Source organism: Mustela nivalis (assembly GCF_964662115.1).
Source record: "Mustela nivalis genome assembly, chromosome: 3".
In the NCBI taxonomy this organism is placed as follows: domain Eukaryota; kingdom Metazoa; phylum Chordata; class Mammalia; order Carnivora; family Mustelidae; genus Mustela; species Mustela nivalis.
This window is the reverse complement of record NC_139022.1, coordinates 169,691,578-169,714,419: the sequence shown is the minus strand read 5'-3', so window position 1 is coordinate 169,714,419 and position 22,842 is coordinate 169,691,578. Positions and strand designations below refer to the sequence as shown.

At 39.4% G+C, this 22,842-nt stretch overlaps 1 protein-coding gene across 1 annotated transcript in view; it reads right to left on the bottom strand.

Annotated features, from left to right (window-relative positions):
• Window positions 1–22,842, bottom strand: part of DNAH5 (dynein axonemal heavy chain 5) — a 215,567-nt gene that overhangs the window by 69,114 nt on the left and 123,611 nt on the right. The window contains exons 50-55 of the mRNA XM_082725156.1: window positions 21,248–21,471; window positions 19,282–19,480; window positions 16,505–16,677; window positions 12,090–12,220; window positions 7,510–7,663; window positions 6,153–6,420 (exon numbers count right to left, since the gene is read on the bottom strand). Of these exons, the coding sequence (XP_082581282.1) occupies window positions 6,153–6,420; window positions 7,510–7,663; window positions 12,090–12,220; window positions 16,505–16,677; window positions 19,282–19,480; window positions 21,248–21,471 (1,149 nt within the window). The remainder of the gene's footprint in view (window positions 1–6,152; window positions 6,421–7,509; window positions 7,664–12,089; window positions 12,221–16,504; window positions 16,678–19,281; window positions 19,481–21,247; window positions 21,472–22,842) is intronic.

Below are 22,842 nucleotides of genomic sequence, written 5' to 3'. Positions count from 1 at the left end.
TGGGGAAAGGACAGTCTCTTTAATAAATGGTGCTGGGGGGTGCCTGGGTGACTCAGTGGGTTAAAGCCTCTGCCTTCAGCTCAGGTCATGATCTCAGGGTCCTGGGATCCAGCCCCGCATCACATTGGGCTTTCTGCTCAGCAGGGAGCCTGCTTCCTCCTCTCTCTCTCTGCCTGCCTCTTTGCCTACCTGTGATCTCTCTGTCAAATAAATAAATAAAATCTTTTAAAAAATAAATAAATAAATGGTGCCGGGGGCACCTGGGTATCTATAGACAAAAAAAAATGAAATTGGGCTCTTGTCCAAATTCATTTATACAAAAGTCAACTCAAACATCAGTTAACGACCTAAACATAAGACCTGAAGCCTTAAAACTCCCAGAAAAAAAATACAACAGGTAAACACTCCCTGACATCAATCTTGGCAATGACTTTGGATTGGACACCAAAGCATAGGTAACAAAAACAAAAACAAATGGGACTACACCAAACTAAAAAAATCTTCTGCATGGCAAAGGAAACAATTAACAAATGAATAAATAATTTATGGAATGAGAGAAAATATTTGCAAACCATACCTCTGATAAAGGGGTATGCAAAATAAAGAACTCCTACAACTCATTAACAAAAAAGGTAACCTGATTAAAATGGGCGAAGGAATTGAAAAGAGATTTTTCCGGAGAAGACATACAAATGGCCAACAGGTATATGAAAAAGTGCTTAACATCAATAGTTACCGGGGAGATGCAACTCAAAATTACAGTGAGATATCATCTCACACCAGTCAGGATGAATGTTATCAAAAACAAACCAAAAAACCCAAAAGATAAGTGTTGGCAGGGATGTGGGGAAAGGGAACCCAGGTACACTATTAGTGGGAATGCAAGCTGGTAAAGCCGCATGGAAAACAGTGTGGACCTTCCTCAAAAACTTAAAAATAGAGGGGCACTGGGTGGTGCAGCCGGTTAAACATCCAACCTGGTTTTGGCGCCAGTCGTGATCTCAGGGTCATGAGACTGAGCCCTCTATCGGCTCCCCACTCAGCTCAGAGTCTGCTTGAGTTTCTCTCTCCCTCTCCCTCTGCTCCTCCCCATCCTCTCTCAAATAAATAAATAAATCTTAAAAAAAAAAAAAAAAAAAAGGTAGGCAGGGCCCCAGGTGACTCAGTCAATTAAGCATCCAACTCCTGACTTTGGTTCAGGTCATGATCTCACAGTTGTGGGCTCAAGCCCTGTGTGGGGCTCTGTGCTGAGCATGGAGTCTGCTCGAAATTCTCCCTCCCTCTCCCTCTATCTCCGCCCCACTCCCTGCTCCCATGCATGTCCCCACTCTCTCTCTCTCTCTCCCTTTCCTGCTCCAAACAACTAAATAAAATCTGAAAAAAATTTTAAATTAAAAAATAAAATAAAAAATAGAATTACCATAGGATCCAACAATCTCACTTCCAGGCACGTAACCAAAGGAAATAATATCACTATCTCAAACAGATGTCTGCACTGTCCAGTTCCCTTCAGCATTATTTACAGTTGCCAAGATGTGGGAACAACCTAAATGTTTGTTGATATACAATTGGATATACATGCAATGGAATATTATTTGGCTTTAAAAAAAAAAAAAAAAAAAGAAGGAAATCCTGCCATTTGCAACAACAAGGATGAACCTGGAAGGCATTATGCAAAGTGAAGTAAGCAAGACACAGAAGGGCAAATACTACACGATACTATTTATAGGAGAAATCTGAAATTGTCAGACTCATAGAAACAGAAAGTAGACGTCTGACGGCCACGGGTAAGGGGAGGAGGTACCACTCCCTCTCCTCCGAGTCAAAAAGTCAAAAATACAGTGTTTCGGTTATACAAAATGAGTAAGTTCTAGAGGTCTAGTGTAAAGCAAGATGTCTATAGCTAACAATACTGTTTGTAAACTTAAAATTAGCTATAAGAGATCTTAGGCTGTGTTCTTATCACAAAATAATAACAATAATAATTGAAGAAATCAGGAGGAAACTTTTGGAGGTGATGGATATGTTTATGACATAGATTACAACATGGGCCCCATGGGTACACACTTACTTCAAAACTCATCAAGTTGTGTATTTTAATTATGTATACTATTTTGTATATCATACATACCTTAATAAGCTGGTTTAAAAACAAAACTAAAATCTATCTTAAATTCTAAATTAATTAATATTATTAATCTTAGAAAGTTATAATAATTTAGTACTTGTATGGGAAATATTCAGTGGAATCTAAATATACTAACACAAACAAAATTGTATATTTCCTTTACTGATATGGCTGAATATAATAATTTAATTTAAAATCAGCATCCTGAAGACAACTTAAATAAGGTTGGTTCTAGAAACCTTGTTACTAATTTTCCAAAAAGAATAAATAACACTTAAATCCCTAAGTATATTAAGTATTTCCAATACCCACAGATGGTATTCTTTGAAAATAACATTAGCCAGGTTCCAGGTTAATGTTAGGTGTATAAATGTATAGATTTTATATTTCTTGCATAAAGGAGCTATGTTTTATATCTTACAATTATTTCACCCACTACTGTAACTAGCACAGGAAACATTTATCAGACTAGACTGGAGATATAACCACAAAAGATTAAAGGTTATCAAAGGTTTAAGAACATTTCAAAACCCAGATGCACGATATAAAATACTATAGATACAGGAGGTCCATGAAGGTGTCGGTGGGGGGGAACTAAATATTCCTAAGGAAATAAAGAAAGCGTGAAGGATGTGATGAGTTCTGATTAAGCTTTGGAATGTAGATAAACAAAGGAGATGGAAGAGAATATTCTTGATCTAAGTGGGCTAATGTGTGCAGGATGAGGATGATTTAAGTGCATTCAGGGTCACCTGGGCAGCTCAGTCAGTTAAGAACCCAACTCTTGATGTTAGCTCAGGTCATGATCTCAGGGTTGTGAGATCCCACCCTGGTCAGGCTCTGCAGTGGGGGTGGAGTCTGCTTAAGATTCTCTCTCTCTCCCCCTCTGCCCCTCCCCACTGTGTTCTCTCTCTCTCTCTCTCTCTCTCTAAAAGAAGGAAGGAAGGAAGGAAAGAGAGAGAGAGAGAGAGAGAAAGAAAGAAAGAAAAGAAGAAAGAAAAAATAAGGGAGGAAGAGAAAGAGGGAAGAAGGGATGGAGGTATATCTAGGGGGAAAAGAGAGGGAGGGTTCATGTTTGGTTAGAGAAGACTGGAAGTAAGTCATGGCCGTACTATAGAAGGACAATGAATTTCAACAGACTGACTCATTCATTCAACACTACAACCATCAGACACTGGTAGCGGCCACGATTGTGAATGAAAAATAGGTAGTCCTTGACCTCATGGACCTTTTAGTTGAGCCAGACAAATCAGCATTAATCAAATATATACACAACTAAGTATATAGACAGTAAACTGTGGTTAGTCCCAGAAGGAAGAGCACAGAGTGCTAGAAAGTGTTAACATGGAAACAGGCTCTGTAGAAGAGAGGGAAACGGGATGGCTCCCCTGAGGAAGGGATATTTGGCTGAGCCAGGATCATCCGAACAAAGGGAGGAGGGTCCCAGTCAGATGGAGGAGGAGGACGTCACATGGGAAGAAAACGCAGCCTGTTCAATGATCAGGAAGAACAGAGCAGGGGTAAAAAATCAACGTCAAGGGAAGCTGGTGGAGGTGAGCGGGGCCACTCTTCCCAGCCTTAAGGCCAGGCTAGAGACCATGACCTTTTTCCCAGGAGCAAGGGATGGCCATAGAAGTAGAAAGCAATGTGGTTGTGTTTGTGTTTTCATCGCTCTTCTGTCAGCAGTGTGAGCTGGCTGGCAGACAGCTGAAACTGGAAGAGAGGTCATCCGAGCTATTGAGGTTTTCCAGGTGAGTGACAATGACAGCTTGGCCTAGGAAGTCTGCCTGCGAGAGGGAAAGCACTAGAGACAATGCCCCAGTATTTAAAAGATTGGGTCGATGAGACTTGGAGATCAAGCCGACTTGAGAGCTGGAGGAGGCCCAGATGCTCAAGACAAAGCTCTGATTGTATAGTTTAGTGGATGATGTCGTGATCCTGGGCGAAGGACCAGGGGAGAGGAAGTTCGGTGTCAGGCACTTGGAGAAGCAGTCTGTGAAACCCCCCTGAGAATGTATCTAGCAAGACCAGCCAAGTGCATAGATTTCAAGCCCAAAGACAGGCCAGACTGGAGAGAAAAGCTGGTGGGGCCCATCACCCAGGAGGCTAAGGATGAGCTCGCCTGGGAAGAAGACTGGAGTGAAGAAAGAAGTCTGCCTTGCCCTCCCTGGGCCTGGTTCCAGAAATAGCCTGGAGCTCAGTAAGTACATTTGCAATAAACAAAGACATAGAAATCAAAGTCTCCCTGACCTCCATGTAATACTGGCTTGGGTTGATACAATGAGGTTTTTTTTTTTTTATTTTATCTTATTTTTTACCATGAAATTTTAAAGAAAGGGGCAGATTTGTGAGAAATTAATGAAGAGAAGTCAATAAGGTCTTTGTCTTGTAATAGAAGAGATGATTGAAATAGAGACCTCACAGGAAGGGCTCTGTATGTAAATTAAATCATCTTAATTATGGTGTATTATAATGTTTGTCACCTGAAATTGTTATTTTATTGTTTGTAATAATGCCTTACATGATACTCCACAAAGTACTTCTACACTAATTATCATCATTTATAGTTAATTTTAATATAGCTCTGAAATTCTGTCATTTTGTGCTCTGCATTTATATCCTATTTCAAAGAATTTTTAAGTTTTTCCTTTAGTTGTACTCACATTTTAATAGAACTTAAAATTATAAGTCACTGGCCTTTTCTCAAACTTCATAAGACAAAAGAGAAAACTATATATGTGTATTTCAAATATGTTTAAATATTCTGTGTTTAAAAGCCACAGATTGGATGATCATTATTGTCAACAGCAGTATGTAGAGAAGAGAATGTCTCCGGAGGCTAAGAATAGATCCATATACATAATAGACCCAGATTCGGCCCCAGTATTGATCTTTATGGCTTCTTACATCTCTGACAATCTCCTCAGCTTCAATGTCCCCAATGTCTCCATCTACCAAAAGCAAGAGATGGGCTAATCAGTTGTTCCCATGGTGGGTTCCATGGACCTGGAAAGCCAGATGTGGATATAGCACAGATGTGCATTAAGGGGGTAGGCTCCAGAATTCTTCCTCACCTCCACTTTTTCTTGTTTTATCTATTAGGGCCACTGTAAGATTTTACTGAGAAATGGGACTCTAATTATTATTAAAACATAATGAGACAAAAAGTTTGAAAACCACTGCCATGAACCAGGGCACCCCCTGAGGGTCTGATACAATTGGTCAGGGGAGACTCCTAAACATCCCTACCATCTAAAATACCCACAAGTAACTTCTTGCCAAAAGCTAAAAACCATAAACTTAATGATCTCTAACATCTCCTCTACCACATCTATGTTCAATTTCATTTAGAGTGAGAGAGATATTCGTGTTCTGCAGGACGGATGATCATGGACAGAACTGGAAGCAGTCAAGGAGCCAAGTCACAGAACAGTCTAACATCCCCTTTCAAGGACAGAAGCCATCAAGAGCATTGCTGGGTAAGGTGTTCTTCTTTGAGGTCCAACCCTGCAGCCACAAGAACAAAATGTCCAAGAGACAATCAGCTTTAACTACCCTGAGGTTGACCAACCACTCTGAAAAGAACACAAATGCTATCAAAGTAGTTAAAACTTTAGTGCCTCCTTGGGACATCCTGGAACACATCTGAGTATCCAACTGAGACAAAGCTTGCTGGCATCCCTGAAAAGACTACAGTCACTGGAAATTAACTCAAGGGAGTGGAGATTGAAGACCAGTGTCTGAAAAAACAAAACAAAACAAAAAAACAGTGTCTGATAACCACACTCTGGGAAAAATTAGCTACCTCATTTTTGCACCTTTGGTAAAAGAGCACCATCTTTCAAAAGTCCTCAAATATTGGACTCAAATAAAGTGATTGTGGGCTCAGTCCAGATAATAGCATAGAAAGTAAATTCACACATGCATGCGCGCGTGCACACACACACACACACACACACACACACACACACACACACACACACTTTTAACCAAAAACTCTAACAAAAGTTTCCACAACACTAACCAGCAACTAAGGCATCCTTCGGCCACCGGCTGAACCAGTCAATAGTGCATCCTGAAATAAGGGCAGGGAACTTCAACGCTCGGTTTCGAAATTTCTCCCCCACAGGTGAAAAGCAGAGCACAATGTGAAGATGCTGTCGGACCCGACTCATGAAGTAGTCATGCAGGTTCTCATTGGTAGGTGGGCGCCTGGGGTATTCCTTTTTCATGACAGATAGGAGATCACTATGAATTTCATCAATTTCATCACGAGCAAATAGGTTGGAGACCTTCAAAAGAAATGCAGACATTCAAGTTCAGGACAGACAAATGAAAAGAGATCAAAATACATAGCTTAGCTATGATACATATAACAGCTTTCCTGCATTTCTCCTTTAGAAAATTAACCAAAGTCTTCATGATACAAACAAATGGAAAGGTATTCCACACGCATAGGTTAAAAGAATTAATACTGTTAAAATGTCTATCTTTCCCAAAGTGGTGTATAGATTCAATGCAATCTCTATCAAATACCAATAGTATTCTTCACAGAACTAGAACAGATTATCCGAAAATTTGTATGGAACCACAAAAGACCCCCAAATAACCAAAGCAATCTTGAAAAAGAAATAAAGCTGTAGATATCACAATCCCGTATCTTAAGATTTACTACAGAGTTATAATAATCAAAACAGTATGGTGCTGACACAAAAACAGTCCTACAGATCAATGGAACAGAATAGAGGGCACAGAGATAAACCCACACTTACATGTTCAATTAATCTATGACAGGGGAATCGAGAATATGTAATGGGGAAAGACCATCTCTTTAATAAATGGTGCTGAAAAAACTGAACAGCTACATGCAAAAGAATGAAAGTGGACCACTATCTCATACCATACACAAAAATAAACTAAAAATGGATTAGAGACCTAAATGAAAGGCCTGAAACCATAAAACTCCTAGAAGAAACATGACAGTAATTTCTCTATCATCAGCCATCGAAACATTTTTTTCTAGATGTGTCTGTCTTCTCAGGCAAGGGAAACAAAAGCAAAAATAAACTCTGGGGACTACAACAAATTAACAGGCTTTTGCAAATCCTTTTTTAAAAAAGACTAACCAAAGTCCTCAAGATAAGATACCCCAAATTTTAAATACACAAATCATACACAAATGATTCTATCACTTTCATGGCTTTTTAAAGGGTTAAAACGTTACATATCAAAAATCCAATCAGCTGTTTTATTCTCTAAACCCCAACAGAAAAAGCAATTTTTCCTACTACTGATTTCCTAAACCCTAATAATGGAAGGAAATAGCTCTAAAGTTGGAGATACTCTGGAGTCAAAATGCATGAAGATTAATGAGCTCCTACCTCACCCGATGATAAAACGTTGTTCATGTATTCCAAAAATGACTCATCCTTAATCTCATTGTCTGTAAAGATGAAAGTGATTCCTTTGCCTTGCTGCCCCGCCGTTCTATACAAAATCTTCAAGTCTTCCACCAGATTTGATGTGTTGTATGATCTAAAGAGATATTGTCATTGTGTCATTAGCTAAACTATTCTGGTGGAGAGAAAGATCCTTACAACAATGCGTTATGCCATTCGGTTAATCAAAAGAAAGACGGATGTTGTTTCATCAGATAAGAATTTTATTGTATGTGAATGTTACTCGTCCATCAAATTTCCTTACAAAGATGAAACTGATTTTTAAAAAATTTCTTTCATTTTCTAATAGCTATTCCTTTGAGAGTAATAGAGGTACATCTTGGTAAAATTTTGAGTACTTCACCATTCACAAAAGTTAAGAGCTATTTTTTCCATTGAGGCATACCCGACTTATAATATTATCTTAGTTTCAGGTACACACCATAGTATTTCCATACTTGTATATATTGCAAAATGATCACAAATAAGTCTGGCTAACAAGCCAAGTAACTTTATATTTACCTGCAAATATGAAACTGGCTTTTAATTCCAGATTTCATTAACTGTTATAATTAATTTTTACATGCAAAATAAAAATCTAGAGTAAAAAGTCAACCTGAAACCAAAATATCATTTTTACCACAACTAAATGTCATCCGAATGGGTATGTTTCATTTTGAAAATATTCGTTGGTAAGGCTAACACAAGAGTCAAATTGGAATGCTTATTATGTACCCGTCTACAGCTGGTATTTTTTTTTTTAAGATTTTTTTCTTTAATTTGTCAGAGAGAGAGATAGAGAGCACACAAGCAGGTGGAGTGGCAAGCAGAGCAGGCAGAAGCAGGGTCCCTGCTGAGCAGGGAGCCCGAAGGGAGACTCGATCCCAGGACCTGGGATCATGACCTGATCTGAAGTCAGATGCTTACCCGACTAAGCCACCCGGATGTCCCTGCAACTGGTATTTTAGAAGATACCTCACAAATTAATCTAAATTAAATCATATCAGGCCTTTAATTATATAGGCTGAGGAGAATGCTCTAATTCAAATATGCCCTCTTGGGGCGCCTGGCTGGCTCAGTCGGAAGAGCGTATTAGGCTAGATTTCAAGGTTGTTAGTTTGAGCCCCATGCTAGGTATAGAGGTTACTTAAAAATAAAACCTTTTAAGGTGCCTGGGTGGCTCAGTGGGTTAAAGCCTCTGCCTTCGGCTCTGGTCATGATCCCAGGGTCCTGGGATTGAGTCCCATATTAGGGTCTCTGCTCAGTAGGGAGCCTGTTTCTTTCTCTCTCTCTCTGCCTACTTGTGATCTCTCTCTCTCTCTGCCAAATAAATAAATAAAATCTTTTTAAAAAAATAAATAGGATAAAATCTTTTTAAAAAGTAAAATAAAATAAAATAAAATAAAATATTTTTTTTAAAAATGGTGGCCTCTCATCCCCCAAAACAACTTCATTGCATCTTTGAGTTCCCTGTAAGAATTTTCTGAGCAATCAGTCTACTGTAATATAACAGCTGGAAACATGAAATATCACACTCTAAATCTTCTTTCACTGTCAAAAGCAATTCTTTAGTGGAAATCAGCCTGCAGTACTGAAATATTAGAGAGGTCCCAAAACAGAGTAGCTCATTACCACCAAAAGTAAAAATAAAGATATTCCAATCCTGGAGATTCAGACTTACTGAAACATTATTTCAATTTTCTGACATTAAATAAACTCAGAGTTCAGAGCACAAGAGCAAATGGCCTTCTGATTTTTTTTAAAGCTACTAACTATTTAACTCTATACTCTGTGCTTTCTGATCATCTAAAACCTAAAACCTAGAACCAGAAAACCCTCACAATGCATCAGTATTTTAAGAAAATGTCTGTAGAAGTGCTGAGAGATTAGAAAAGAATTTCAAAGATGCAGTCCCCCATAGAGAGAGAGAAAGGAAAAAACCTCACTTCAGCTCTTCCTGACTTGGGAAAACTTTCAACCCAGTCCGTGGATCAAGGACCCACTGCCTCAAATAATGGCCTCAGCCCTCTAACGCAGGGCTGTGCTTCCCAATTGGGAGGTTCTTGCTTCCTGATTCTTGGCCACATAGCGATTCGCCGGCTTGGGCAGTAAGAAGGTCTCTTGAAGGTGTGAGAAGGCAAAGGAGTTGGCCCTCCTCTTCATCAGTAATGGTGGTAACTAAGACCCTTATGACATGCAGAGAAACTAACTGATCACTGAGAGAGGAGCCAAAAGACATTCTTCCTGAGGCAGTATGGGACGGTGAAGGTCAAGCCAGAGCAGAAACCAGAAATACTGTGGTCAATTCCCAGGCAGATGTGGGACTTCAGATAAGTGATAGCCTCTGAGTCTCGGCTGTAAGATAGGCTAATATTACTATATGCCTTGCTGACAAAGTTTCTTCGAAGACCAAACTAGCCTATGCATATAAAAGTGCTTTGAAAACTGTAATACAAATATTAGGAACAAAAATGTCAGAGTCCAGTCTCTTTTCTGCATGGGTTATCTTTTACCTAACTCAACTGCTATCCACAAACTCGCAGAATTATACACAAGGTGATGAGAATTATGTCTCTCTGTCCTAGTACTTGAAAAACAAGGAGCAACCTTTTGGATTTATTCTCCAAGCAGAAGCCTATAATTCTGACCAAATGAAAAGTGTGACAACCCAGACAACGGGATCTTAAATGTGGCGTTAATAGTTACCAATTGTCCTAGCGGGTATCTACGGGCCTCCATCAGGAACAGATGGAGGGATGCTTTGCCTGACTGGGCCAAGCCAAAGCTCTACAGCACCCCCAAGAGGCAAGACTTCCTGCTCCCACCCACAAGTTAACCTCTAATAATTCTCAGCCCAACTAAACTTTCCAAACTGGCTTTTTTTTTTTTTTTTTTTTTTTTTTTCAGGATTTCTGGATTCCTGGTTTCTTTCTTTTTTTTTTTTTTTAAGATTTTATTTATTTATTCGAGAGAGAGACAGTGAGAGAGAGCATGAGAGGCAACAAGGTCAGAGGGAGAAGCAGACTCCCCATGGAGGCTGGGAGCCTGATGTGGGACTTGATACCTGAGCCGAAGGCAGGTGCTTAACCAACTGAGCCACCCAGACACCCCCAAACTGGCTTCCTGCCTCTCATCTTGATTAATCCTGAAATTCTGTTCAGCCCCTCTGGGTCACCTCTGCGTATCTCCCCATGCTGAGAGATTCACTTCCTAGTTTTACCCACACTACACACTCATGACCAAGGACGCCCGCCGCCCAGGGCTTCCGACCTTGCCGAGTTGTACGCATCAGGCAGCTAGCTTCCCAAGCCAGAACTAGGACGCACCAAGTTCAAAAATTCAACTTCCCAACCAGGTGGTGGGTATTATAGAGGGCACGGATTGCATGGAGCACTGGGTGTGGTGAAAAAATAATGATACTGCTATGCTGAAAATAAATAAATTTTAAAAAAATTAAAAAAATACATTTCAACTTCCCAGTGATCCTGAGTCCATCCTTTTCCCTCCGTCCTCACCCCTTCCACTCCTGACCCATCATCTCCTGCCTGGTAACTCTCTCCAAGTAGCTCCTCCCAACCGCATTCTGTACATACAAACCCACAAGCCCTTCCTATCAGTAATTCATTAATGGTTCCCTGTCACTTTAGGATCAAGTCCCTATTCCTTATCATACCATCAATAGCCTCCACTTCTATCCCTTTCCCACTTGCTATCTCACGCCGCACACCCCGCCAGATTTAACTTCTTCCAGGGCCTCAGTGTGACTTCACGTGTGCTGACTCTTTTGCCAGGAACACTCGGCACCTCACCTCTTCTCTGAGATAATTCCTATTCATACTTGGGTCTCAGTTTAAACATCTTTTCCTCCAGGAAGCCTTTTCTGACCATCCCCCAGACTAAGTCAGGAGTCCCTCCCCCATGTTACAGCAGGAGCTGGGTGGTCTTCATTGATTCTCTTCCAGTAGACAGCACCTGAGTAGGACACCTTCCTGAATGAACTGCTCCGCTGCCTGACCCCCTTGACTATTGGAAGCTCTGCGATGACACGAGCCAGCTTTACCTTGGTCACCATGAACTCCCCAGCATCTAGCCAGTGCCTGACACATGGCTGGTGTCCAAGAACTCTTTCTAAATATATGAATGACTGAATCAATATAAATTTTCCATCTACTCTTCTAGTTTATTAACATTCTTGAAATCTGAAGTAACAATTAGGAGGGATAAATTTCTTCTGAAATACACCACAAGGAACACACGTAATATTCATGTCATGCATAACATAAAAACAAGGAGGCATCTATTCATTACAATGAGAGAGGTTGAAATACTTCAAAAGCAAATTATTAATGTGAAAATTTCATAATCTATAATAAAAGTTGAAAGGAGATGATGATAACTCAGCATTTAGGAAGGAAAGTGATTGATTCCTCATGTATAAGAAAAATGCATTCTTTAGTTCAAGTGGCCTCTGAAAACCTGCTATCAAAATCCATTTCAGGTGAATTAAAGTGAAAGCATGTTACCTGGTCAGAGTGATCTGGAAGGAAGAATAGCCGGCAATGAACGAAGCCAACCTCGTCAGGCTCTGCTTCCCTGATCCGCCCACTCCGACCAGGAGGGCATTTCCCCGGGGCGTGCCAATGACGCGCGAGATCTAGAATGTGCAGTAGAAAAGGGACATATCATTGTTCAATGTGCAAATATTCCACTTTTTTCCTATATAAGCATTTGGGAAGACATAAGTGTCTCAGGATGGGCATGGAGAGAGACATTGTCTGGACGAAGGAGGCTATTTCTGAAAGAGAATGCTGTTTGAAGAGGGTGTGTTTTGGGGGGTGCCTTTGGGAAACTAGAGGAGACCAGTACTGAATAGTCAACCCAAGCTACCCCTATGGCCTGTTCTGGGTTTTAAAGGAGAGAAATAAAGAGGACGTGGAGGTTTCCTTTTAGTCTCCCAACCTAATGCAGTGGGACAGGGAAGAGACTGAAATTTCAAGGCAACATGTATTTCTGGAATACAGAACACACCGTTAATGAGAATATCCTCAACATTTGAAAAATGGCGGAGAGCTCAAATTGAAGGGAAGAAAATCCCCAAAGTGCAGCATAGGTGATGGAGTTTTTTAAAAGAAGAGGAGGAGGAACAGGAAGAAAACAGGCATAAACACCGTCCCATTATTTGGCACAGACAGTGAGACCTAAGGAACTGCCCAAGAAGTGAATATGGGTGGGCGAGTCAGTAGCCCCAGACCAGCTTCTAACGCCCACCTAGAGGAGATTCAGTATAGGCTTCTCCTTGATGCTTGCTTCCCCATACTCCATACATGCTAACTATTTCTCTTCCCCTCCTAGCTGCCGTTTGAGCCTGGGGAATTACCGTGATACCCCCTTGTCTGCAAACTGATGACAGAGTGTGAGACAGGGCTGAGAAAGTGGCTGCTCTGCAGCTGGCGGAAACTCCCTGGGGTAACCGGGGCTCCGTATTCTGCCAGTGGATTGCTAAACACCCTTTCTCAGGATTACCTCCTCTGGGAAGGGCTATACTTTCCTCTTTTGGGGACATCTCCTATTTTCTTCTTATTGAGGTTTAATAAAATGTTGGGACTATGTTTGTCTTTTAGATTATTTCCCCCAGCTTAGTGTGAGCATGGGAAATGGAGACCATTTTCTGGTCTCTGCTGTGGACCCGAGAGCCTGTGGACTAGGTGGGGGATGTCCCCGTGGCATTCCTATTCGGCATGCCCTCGTGATTCTCTGTAAAGTTGTTGCAGGCAGGATAGGAACGGTACTGGCAAGAATGATTTTGCCAATATCTGTTTGTATTATTTCCCCGGTATTCCTTCAAGAGGCCTAGATATGGAAGGTAAGGAGCTATTGAAAACCACATAAGAATCTTCTGTGTCTTTCCTTAATGAACATTTTTCAAAATATAAAGTTTTTGTCATAACCATTTCCTTTCAGTGGTGTTGGTGAATATGGTAAGGGTTTAAATAATTGTTGTTAATTAATTATGTATTGGGAACCTTCACCCCACATCTTTTCCTGCAACTAGACCTAGGTCTTATATTAAAATTTTCCGTTCCCAGTCTCTAGCACACAATAAATGCTTAAACCCTCTACAACAAATAAACATAAATATGAACAAACAAGTTGGAGGGTTTAAAAGAGACTCAAATCTCATAATCTAATTACAAACTAAAATTAAATGAGAAAACACAATTGAGTAAAACCTTTAAATGGGACTCTTTAGTCTTACTCTATACAGATTGTGAGACAGAAATATTCTTCAATTCTTTTAGCAAATATTTTAAAAATTAATACTGCCCATCCTGCCCCACAGGTGCTCACATGCTAGCAGAGGAGAGAGACCTATTAAAGGAAATGTGAGGCTGCACAGCCCACAATGAACGTGGAAACAGGTAAGAACGGTAGTGAAGGGAACAGTGCTGCTGGTAGAGGCAAGTCTTGGGTGTGGAGCTGGGGGCGATCTGGATCTTGGAATAACTTGAAATCAAGAAGGGGGCATGCCCGGCAGGAGCTGAGCTACATTTCAGGAAGAAACGATGGGCTACAGAAAGTCTCAGAATCGGCAGAAGGGCTGAAGTGTCCCCATAGAAATGGAACTCCAGCACGAGGTACAGAAATATCAGGAGGCGAGGCAGCAAAGGGTGCTTTAGGGCCACACTGGGGATGGGGTTAAATTCCAAACCAATCTATCTAGTATCCCAAGTGTGCCTATTCTCCTTTTGTGAATACTGAGGTGAATAAATTGGGTACCCGTGTTCACAGAGCTTATTGCCCAGTAAGGAAGACACACACACACACACCGACAAATTTCACATGAGTCAGCGCATGGGTGAAGTGCTCTGGAAACAGGGTGTGCTTCATCAGGGATAGCCGATTTTTCTGGATTACATGCTAAGCAGAGTAGAAGCCACTGGCCAGAGTGCTACGCAGGGGCTATACCATGAAAAGCCACATGCACCATGGTTTGAATCTTTACCAAAGACACAAAAGAGCTACCGCAGAGGTACTCTGTGTTTTGAAAGAAAATCTTTATTTTAATGAAAAAAGGAACCAAGAGATATGTCTGGTCTCCTATCACACCCTGTAATGCTGCAGTTTTCATCTTAATTCTGTCTCTTGGCTTCTGTCATGTCTTGTGACTAAGTCACACATTTCAAGGTTCACATTCACACAACACAGTTGGGATGTACTGTCCCAGGAAACAGAAGAATAGAAGAGAGGGTCAGCCTAGGAGAACATGAGGAATGCAATTAAAGCCTTACTCAAAAACTCCAGTCACGAATTCCTCACCCAATTCCAGAGCAGACACAAGAGTCTAAGAGGGAAGTTGAGGGAAAGCTGTCAAAGACCCTATGCTAAGTCCTATGTGCCTCAAATGTCATGTCCCCACATTGTGAAGAAATGGTCATCACTTCATGGTCTGTTCATGAAACACAGAAACAAGGGAGTTCCAGAGAACTTCCTCAAACATAAGACTAACATAAAGTCTCATCTTTAATCTGAGCAATTATGAAATCCTAGGCCAATCAGATTTGTCTCCAAAAGACATTAGTTATAAAGTTGCCTTTGGTATTATTTATTTTCTTTTCTTTCTTCTTCCTCTTAATCATTAAATATGACAGAGTCATTATTTATATTTGGAAGAACATTTGTGCTCACAATTCAGTAGAGATGTTTCAGACTCTGAGAATTGAGAATGTCCAACCATATGCCCTCGTGGGGGAGACTCAATCTACAACAGTCACTCTGTCTTCCTCCGTCTCCCTGACATACTCCAGCCTTCCCCACCCTATTCTACTTTCAGAGTGAGGATCGACTAGATGAACCTTAGCTTCAGTAATTATCAGAGGTGACACTGTGTAATTATGAGATTTTTTCCTTATGGATAAACCCAAGTAATGGAAGACAGCCTCTTTCTAACTAAAAGGATGTAGCCTGAAAAAGTAACTGACATCAAGAGAGTGAGAATACCAACAACAGATTTAAAATGGCATTATCCACAGATACATTAAGTCATATAAGTTATCAAATAAATAACATATTTTACTTCCAACCTTTGAGAGTCAACTATGCTATGAATAGATACTGGAATGACTCCTGTGACAAAGTAGAAAGGAAAATGTACTTTCCTGGTAGACTTCATTCTAACAGAATTTTCATCCAACTCAAACTCAATCGTTTATGAATTCTTTTTAAATTATCATTCCTAACTGTGGTAAAATATATATCACACAAAATTTACGGTCTTAACTACTAAGTGCATAGTTCAGTGGAATTATGGGATTAAGCACATTTACATTGCTGTGTGAGCACCACTACCAACCATCTCCAGAACTCTTTTCATCTTGCAAAAATGAAACTCTGGACCATAAACACTCCCCATTCTCCCTACCTCCAAGCCCCAGGCAACCACCATTCGACTTGCTGTCTCTATGATTTTGACTAGATTAAGTACCTCCAATAAGTGGAATCATAACAGTATTTATCCTTTTGTGACTGGCTTCTTTCACTGAGCATAATGTCTTCAAAGTTCACACACTAGTTTTACAGCTTTCTTTTGCATAATGCAAAAAAATAAATAGACTTTTTGCCTGTGCTTTGAACTCATGTTAACTGCATTCATTCAATGTGGTGAAAACACTGAGCCGGAAGCCATATGGCAACACTGGATAAAATTATATCACACATGAATAGTATCCATGCTCTGATATTCCGGCTGATTTTCAGCCTACAGGTGTGACACGGTGCATTCCGTTTGGAAATGAAATTGGAATATGGCATTGAGTTTATTTGCAAATTGAATATTCTTCCAGGAGATGAAAGAGGAGAGAAAAAAAAAAAAAAAAAAAACTCTGGTGTGAAGCCAAGCATCCATCACTTTGGGGAGGGGTTACTGGGTGTGGCCACTGACCTTGACTAAGTGAACCATGGCGTCCTGGAAGAAGACCAAATCCATGCCCATGCCGCGGACGCTCTCATTATACAGCTGCAGGAACATAGTCAAACGCTCTTTCAGGTGATCAAAAGATTCAATTCGCTCATAAATTTTGGGCATTTCAGTATCGGCCTCCTCCGGCGTTTCACCTAGGTTGGGGCAAAACAATTTGCTTTCTTCAAATCACTGGGCTTTCCTAGTTCCTTCAGCCTAAATTAATATACTCATAACTCAACATTTTCACATGCGATACTAATTTCATCTGAATGCCATATTATATGTTTTTAGAAAAGAAAAGAAAAGAAAAGAAAGCAGAGGCACCTAGGTGGCTCGGTCAGTTGAGCGTTTGACTCCTGATTTCAGCTCAGGTCAGGATCTCAGGTCCTGGGACAGAGCCCCAGTGGGCTCCATGCTCAGTGGGAAGTCGGCTTGAGCTTCTCGCTCTCCCTCTGCCTTGCCTCCACTTGCATGCCCTCCTCCCTCCCTCCCTCTCTTTCTCTCAAATAAATAAATAATATTTTTTAAAAAAGAAAGAAAGTAAGTAAACAACAGTAAAAGCATTGGATTTCTTGTGATCCTACCTAGTCTTAGTTCTTTACAGTCTAGAAAGGGCCAATTTCAAATAATGTTATATATATTGAATTTAATCCAAATCTATATTTGAATATTGGCATTTCAAGGAAGTTTCCAGAGGTATTTGCTTAATGGTCAAAATGAAGATCGAAAAAGTAGGGATTTAATATCAAAATCAGCTAAAGAGGTCAAGACTTAAAAGATTTTTCAATAAGAAAAAAAGAAAAAGGTCATTGCATTTACTTAGGAAATTCTTATGAATCAGGAATTTCAGGCTAGTTGTGAAGACAAAAGTGAATTTGGGGAGTGGAGGGAGAGGACTGAGAGAAAACAGAATAGTGATTTCCTAAATAAACATAGTGAATTATGTCACTGGGGTAAGATGTATTAAAATCAATCTACTTTTTTTAAGGTTTTTATTCATTTATTTGACAGAGACAGACACAGCGAGGAAGGGAACACAAGCGGGGGGTATGGGAGAGGAAGAACCAGGCTTCCCGCTGAGCAGGGATCCCGATCCAGGGCTCGATCCAAGAATCCTGGGATCATGACCTGAGCTGAAGGCAGCGGCTTAACCAACTGTGCCACCCAGGTACCCCAAAATCAATATGCTTTTCTAAAAAAAAAATTAGAAACACCTAATATACCAGCGTAATGCTCTTCCATCTTTGACTACAAAGCATAATGCTAAAAGAAAAGCTAAACTGGACATAGAGAAGTTCACCAGCAGTTAACATTAGTAATAGGAAAAAAGTGATTCATGAGTTGAATACACCAATAACAGCTTAGGAATTCGCTGGATACTAGAAGAGGGAGTGGCTCTTCCAAACTTCGCAGTACATAATCATTTTCCATTGACCCTGTCCTGATATAATAGCACATTAACCTTATTATGACAAAGCAAGAAAACTAATTTAACATAATCATGAAGATTGGCTTATTTGCAAAGCTCTCTCTAATTGAATTTCAATAGTCACTTCAGTGTTTCATAAATATTCAACTCAAGCTTCGAGAAACAAAGTGCTTAGAAGTCAAAAAAGGTTATGTGTTTGCCTCCAATGCAACTGCCCCACAAAAAAGCACTGTGCTTTGCTCCTCAAAAACCATCATCTAATTATTTAGCCTTCTGAATTAAAGGAAATAAAATACATAAATTCTAATTTTTTATCCTTGTGAATTAGAGGAAATGAGATACATAAATTCTAATTTTAAATGCTCTTACAGGATTTTTGTATGTGTGTGACCTCGTTTAAAATAAAATGTGTCAGCTTCTTTCTGTAGAAGGATCCCTCCAACTGCACAGCCAGCAGGAATTCTCCTTTTGCAACAGTTGCTCGGAAACTTTTGATAAATCATATACAACCTTACCAAACTAGAAAGGCGCTGCTGATCATTTTCAACCATATATGAGATATCAATTGCATATATTTAAATATGTCTTTTTAAATATGGAAATTAACTTAAAATTCACCCTCAGTATTAAAAGAGGTAATTAAATGAAAGAAAATAGTCTACTTAAGCTCAGTTATTTCGGAGGGAAAGAAGTAACTGGAGCACTACTTCTTTTTCTAAGAAGAAAAGTAACATACATCTTCATTTTTCATAGAACCATAACCACGGAAGCTTCTGTCCACATGGCCTCTTTCCAATTATAGTCAATGGTCTTCTCAGATATCTGAGGTTTATCTATTTTCAAACAGTCAGGCTGACCTGAATAATAATTATCATTATTTTTGCTACCTTTCATTTGGCAGACTGCCAAGCCACTCTCCAGATAACATTTCATTTATTCCCCACAGTGCCCTAGGGGGCATATATTAATATTTGCATTTTCATAAATGAGGAGAATGAGGTTCAAGAAAGTTCAGAGACTCGCCCAGTTACTATGTGGTAGAGCCCTTCCTCAAACCTACCGCTGTGTGACCGCTCTAAGTCCTGGGCACTTTCTTCTGCCCTGTCTTGTCTCCCAAATCTACCTTAATAGGAAAGACTAATATGCATAAAAAATAGTTAACCTCTGAACTCAGTAAGTATCCACTTGGTCTCTATTTACTGACCGCATACTATGTCCCTGGCTTGTTTCAGTGAAGCTTACTAGACAGAAATTCAACACGCCTAAACTGAACCTTCTGTCTTCAGGTATCCCTTTGGTGAATTTCAAATGCCACTCAATAGTTTACCTGTAGCTTCAGGTGCGTCCCTCAAGAAATTCACAAAATAAGCATCCATTCCACAATCCACCAAGAGTTTTTTCTCTTCACCAAACTCCTCCTCCACCAGACCGGCTAACGCCTTATCAAACCAGGTCACGTCTTTGGACACTGTGAAACGATCAGCTATAACACGTTTACACTCGTGCTTCCACAGCTGTAACAGTACCTGTCGAAAGCATAATTAAAATGTGTTACTAGTTTCTATTTGCCACAATTGGGAATCAAGTTGACAGAATTACAGAGCACCATCCTTCCTGATCTAAGACGTTATATTTTAAAAACCTGACGTTAAAACATACTTAACTTCATTTCATATTGGTCTCATTCAATTATAGCAAATAGAGAGTAATGTCTATTCATTTTCAGTCTTTAAATTAAAATGAAAACATCCCTTGACAAATTACTAAAACCACTCTGATTAACCAACAGGGTAATATTTTATGTGAAAGTCTTAAGTCTGTGATAAATGAGTCTATTTGGATAAGACACATATATTCATGTGGCCAGAACATAATATAAAATATAGTATATAAACAACTCTCATGTACACAATAGAGATATTACAAAGGTATATTTACTTAACACAATGTGAAGGAAGTTTGTGGCAAAAATCTGGATTATCTGAACAATGCAATCACCTACTCTCCATAATCCAAGCTTCAAAGTTAACTGGAAGTTGAGGAAATTAATTGCTCTACCAACCCTTTGTGTGGCAAGCTCATTGGAATTGAAAGATTGGTGGAAATTTCTTAACTTGCTAGCACTCTGCAAGTTAGGAGGTTTTTTTAAACCTTTCGATTACTAATGATAAAGTGTTATTTGGTTACCAAAATATAAAAGGAACTTAGTAAAATATACTCAATGATTGCTGGAACTATTTATGGTAATTTAAAGTAAGCATCAAAAATGGCTACTCAAGAAAATAATATTTGGGACATGCATTCTGTATTACCATTAATTTGTTAATAAATGTGAGGGGGAAAAAATCAAGATAAAATGTTTCCTGCTGGTAAAATGACTCTCTGTTCTCTGTAACAAGGAGCGTGAGTTTTCCCTGGAAGAATTGTCTTGGAGTCAGCCACTGTCGTTCCCTGCTTTGTGATCATCTGGGGCAAAGTTGGGGTTTTTTTATAGTCATTACTTGGTGTGCCTAGTGACAGTCTGGTGGATATCTCAACTCTCCCTGTGTGTTTATGCGGACAAGCCCTAAAACCTATTTGTTTAACCACCTCCTCCATTCCATGTAAAGCTTTTAGAGAAGCCGCGTTACCTATTGCCTGAGCACAACGGCCAGCATTTGGGGGGGAATAAATACTGGATTTTTCCGTAAGTTTCCTAGTCTGAAGAGAATTCTTTTAAAGCTAGGAACTTTAATATTCAAGTGTGTGAATAAATGCTGATTTTTCAGCCAAATGAACTTTCTACTTTTCTGCCTCTTTTCAATTATACCAAGAGACGTAATTCTTTTAGTGCATCTAGTTACTTAGAAAAGAAAGATTGAGGATGATGAACAATAAAATGGTCTCTTCAACTTTGAATGTTTATAAAGACAGCTACTTTTTTAAAGTTAAAAATGTCAAGTTTAAAGTATGAAGACTATTACATAATAAAATCAATAGTGGTTCTTTCTGTTATTTAGTATAAGGAGAATAGCTTATAATGGGAAAATAAGATCAATTGCTTCTTTTATTCCATTCATTAGAAAATAACTGTGTATGTTATTTCCTTAAACATAAATTAATTTAATGGAATTTTTGGAAGAAATTCTGACATACTTTTCTCTTATTTATATCAGTTGAAAACAACCCAAAAAATTAATATCCATGCTAAAACATCCCAAAATATCTCATCATTCCACAAAAATTATGTTATGAATAGTATTTAGGACATGGAATAAATAACAATGCCGTTTGTTTGCCTATGTATCACTCACATCCGGTTCCGTGATAACCTCCGAGGTGGTGTTCAGCATACCCTGCCAGATCCTGGAAAGATCTCGAAGGTTAAATATGTAATGGAATTTTGCTGGTGTAGGGAGCATTTTAATCTTGGTCATCTGCCACAGTCGGCGTGTCAGGGGAACCAATTTCATCACTAAATCTCTCACTTCTTCTGAGAAACCCCTCTGAGCACAGTAGTAGCCTCTCCCGATAACACCTGAAAGAGGAGCAAAGTCATTAACATTTTGAGGGATGGTTCAAGACAGTGAAATTACAATGAAAACCATTACAATGTCGAGTCAGCACAAATATCATACACATGTTAATAGATGGCCACATAGCAAAGAAATGTATATTCATGTTCTCTTTTTTTAATCTAAAAAAATAGATACAGGTGCAAGCCAGTTAGCATTTGACTACTGGCAGGTTGATTAAGAATTACCACTGCAAGCTCTAGCTGAACAAATTCAATATTATTAAGTGAGTGATGATAAATATATAAAGTCACCTTATAAAGACATAAGAGACAGGGAGGTCTCATGAACCCTAAGATTTCTCCATTCTGTTGTTTCTTTTCCATGCATTATAAAATATTTTAATTTACTTTATATGTAAAACTTTCTAGCAAAAAGAAGAATAATTAAAATTGATAATAGTCATTTTTTCTGGTCCGTTGTACTTTTCCCAGGTTTAGATCATTCACATATCATTTGGCTTCCAAACTTTTGCCCACTGTTGCAATCGAAGGCAGATACTTCCACACTCCAGTAGTTCGGGGTGCTGAGATGACATTTTAGTCTGCCAGAAATTAATTAGGGTAATCCTAATAAGTTTTCTCTCGGCAGCAGTTTCAGAAGTGGTAAATTAATACCTAACACCATGTGTACATAATTTTACACTCTTTTTCTGCAAAGAGTTAACTACAAAATCAACTATAAACTCTTTTCTTTTTCTTTTCTTTATTTGACAGAGAGCGAGAGATCACAAGTCGGCAGAGAAGCAAGCAGAGAGAGAGCGAAGCAAGCTCCCTGCTGAGCAGAGAGCTGCATGGGGGGCTCGACCCCAGGAATCTGAGATCATGACCTGAGCCAAAGGCAGAGGCTTAACCCACTGAGCTACCTAGGTGCCCTTATAAACTCTTTTCATTTCTTAAACTATCACAGTTATCTACTGGGCCAGTGTTTCTTCAATGATATTAAAGAAGCATCAGAAGGCAACGTGCAGTTAAATACTATCTAATTAATCAACCAATAACCTGATTTCAATCCTATAAATTACTCTGAGATCAAACTCTGGCTAATCTCTGCTATAGGCAAAATTATTTCTTTGGCCAAAATCATTACGTGGGTTGGTTAAAGTACACAAACTTTTGGAATGGCATTCCATCAATCCGGACCTCATACAGGTATATCCATGAGGAAACAATCTCCTCATCTCCTTGTTCATTTAATGTTTTCTTCCTTGCCTAAGCCAGCAACAGTTACTTTAAGAACAAAGATAGAAAAGATCTGCCTATGCACCCAATTCAGGATATAATAAATTCTTATAGAAACAAAATCCTGATATCAACACAACTGGTAGAGCACCT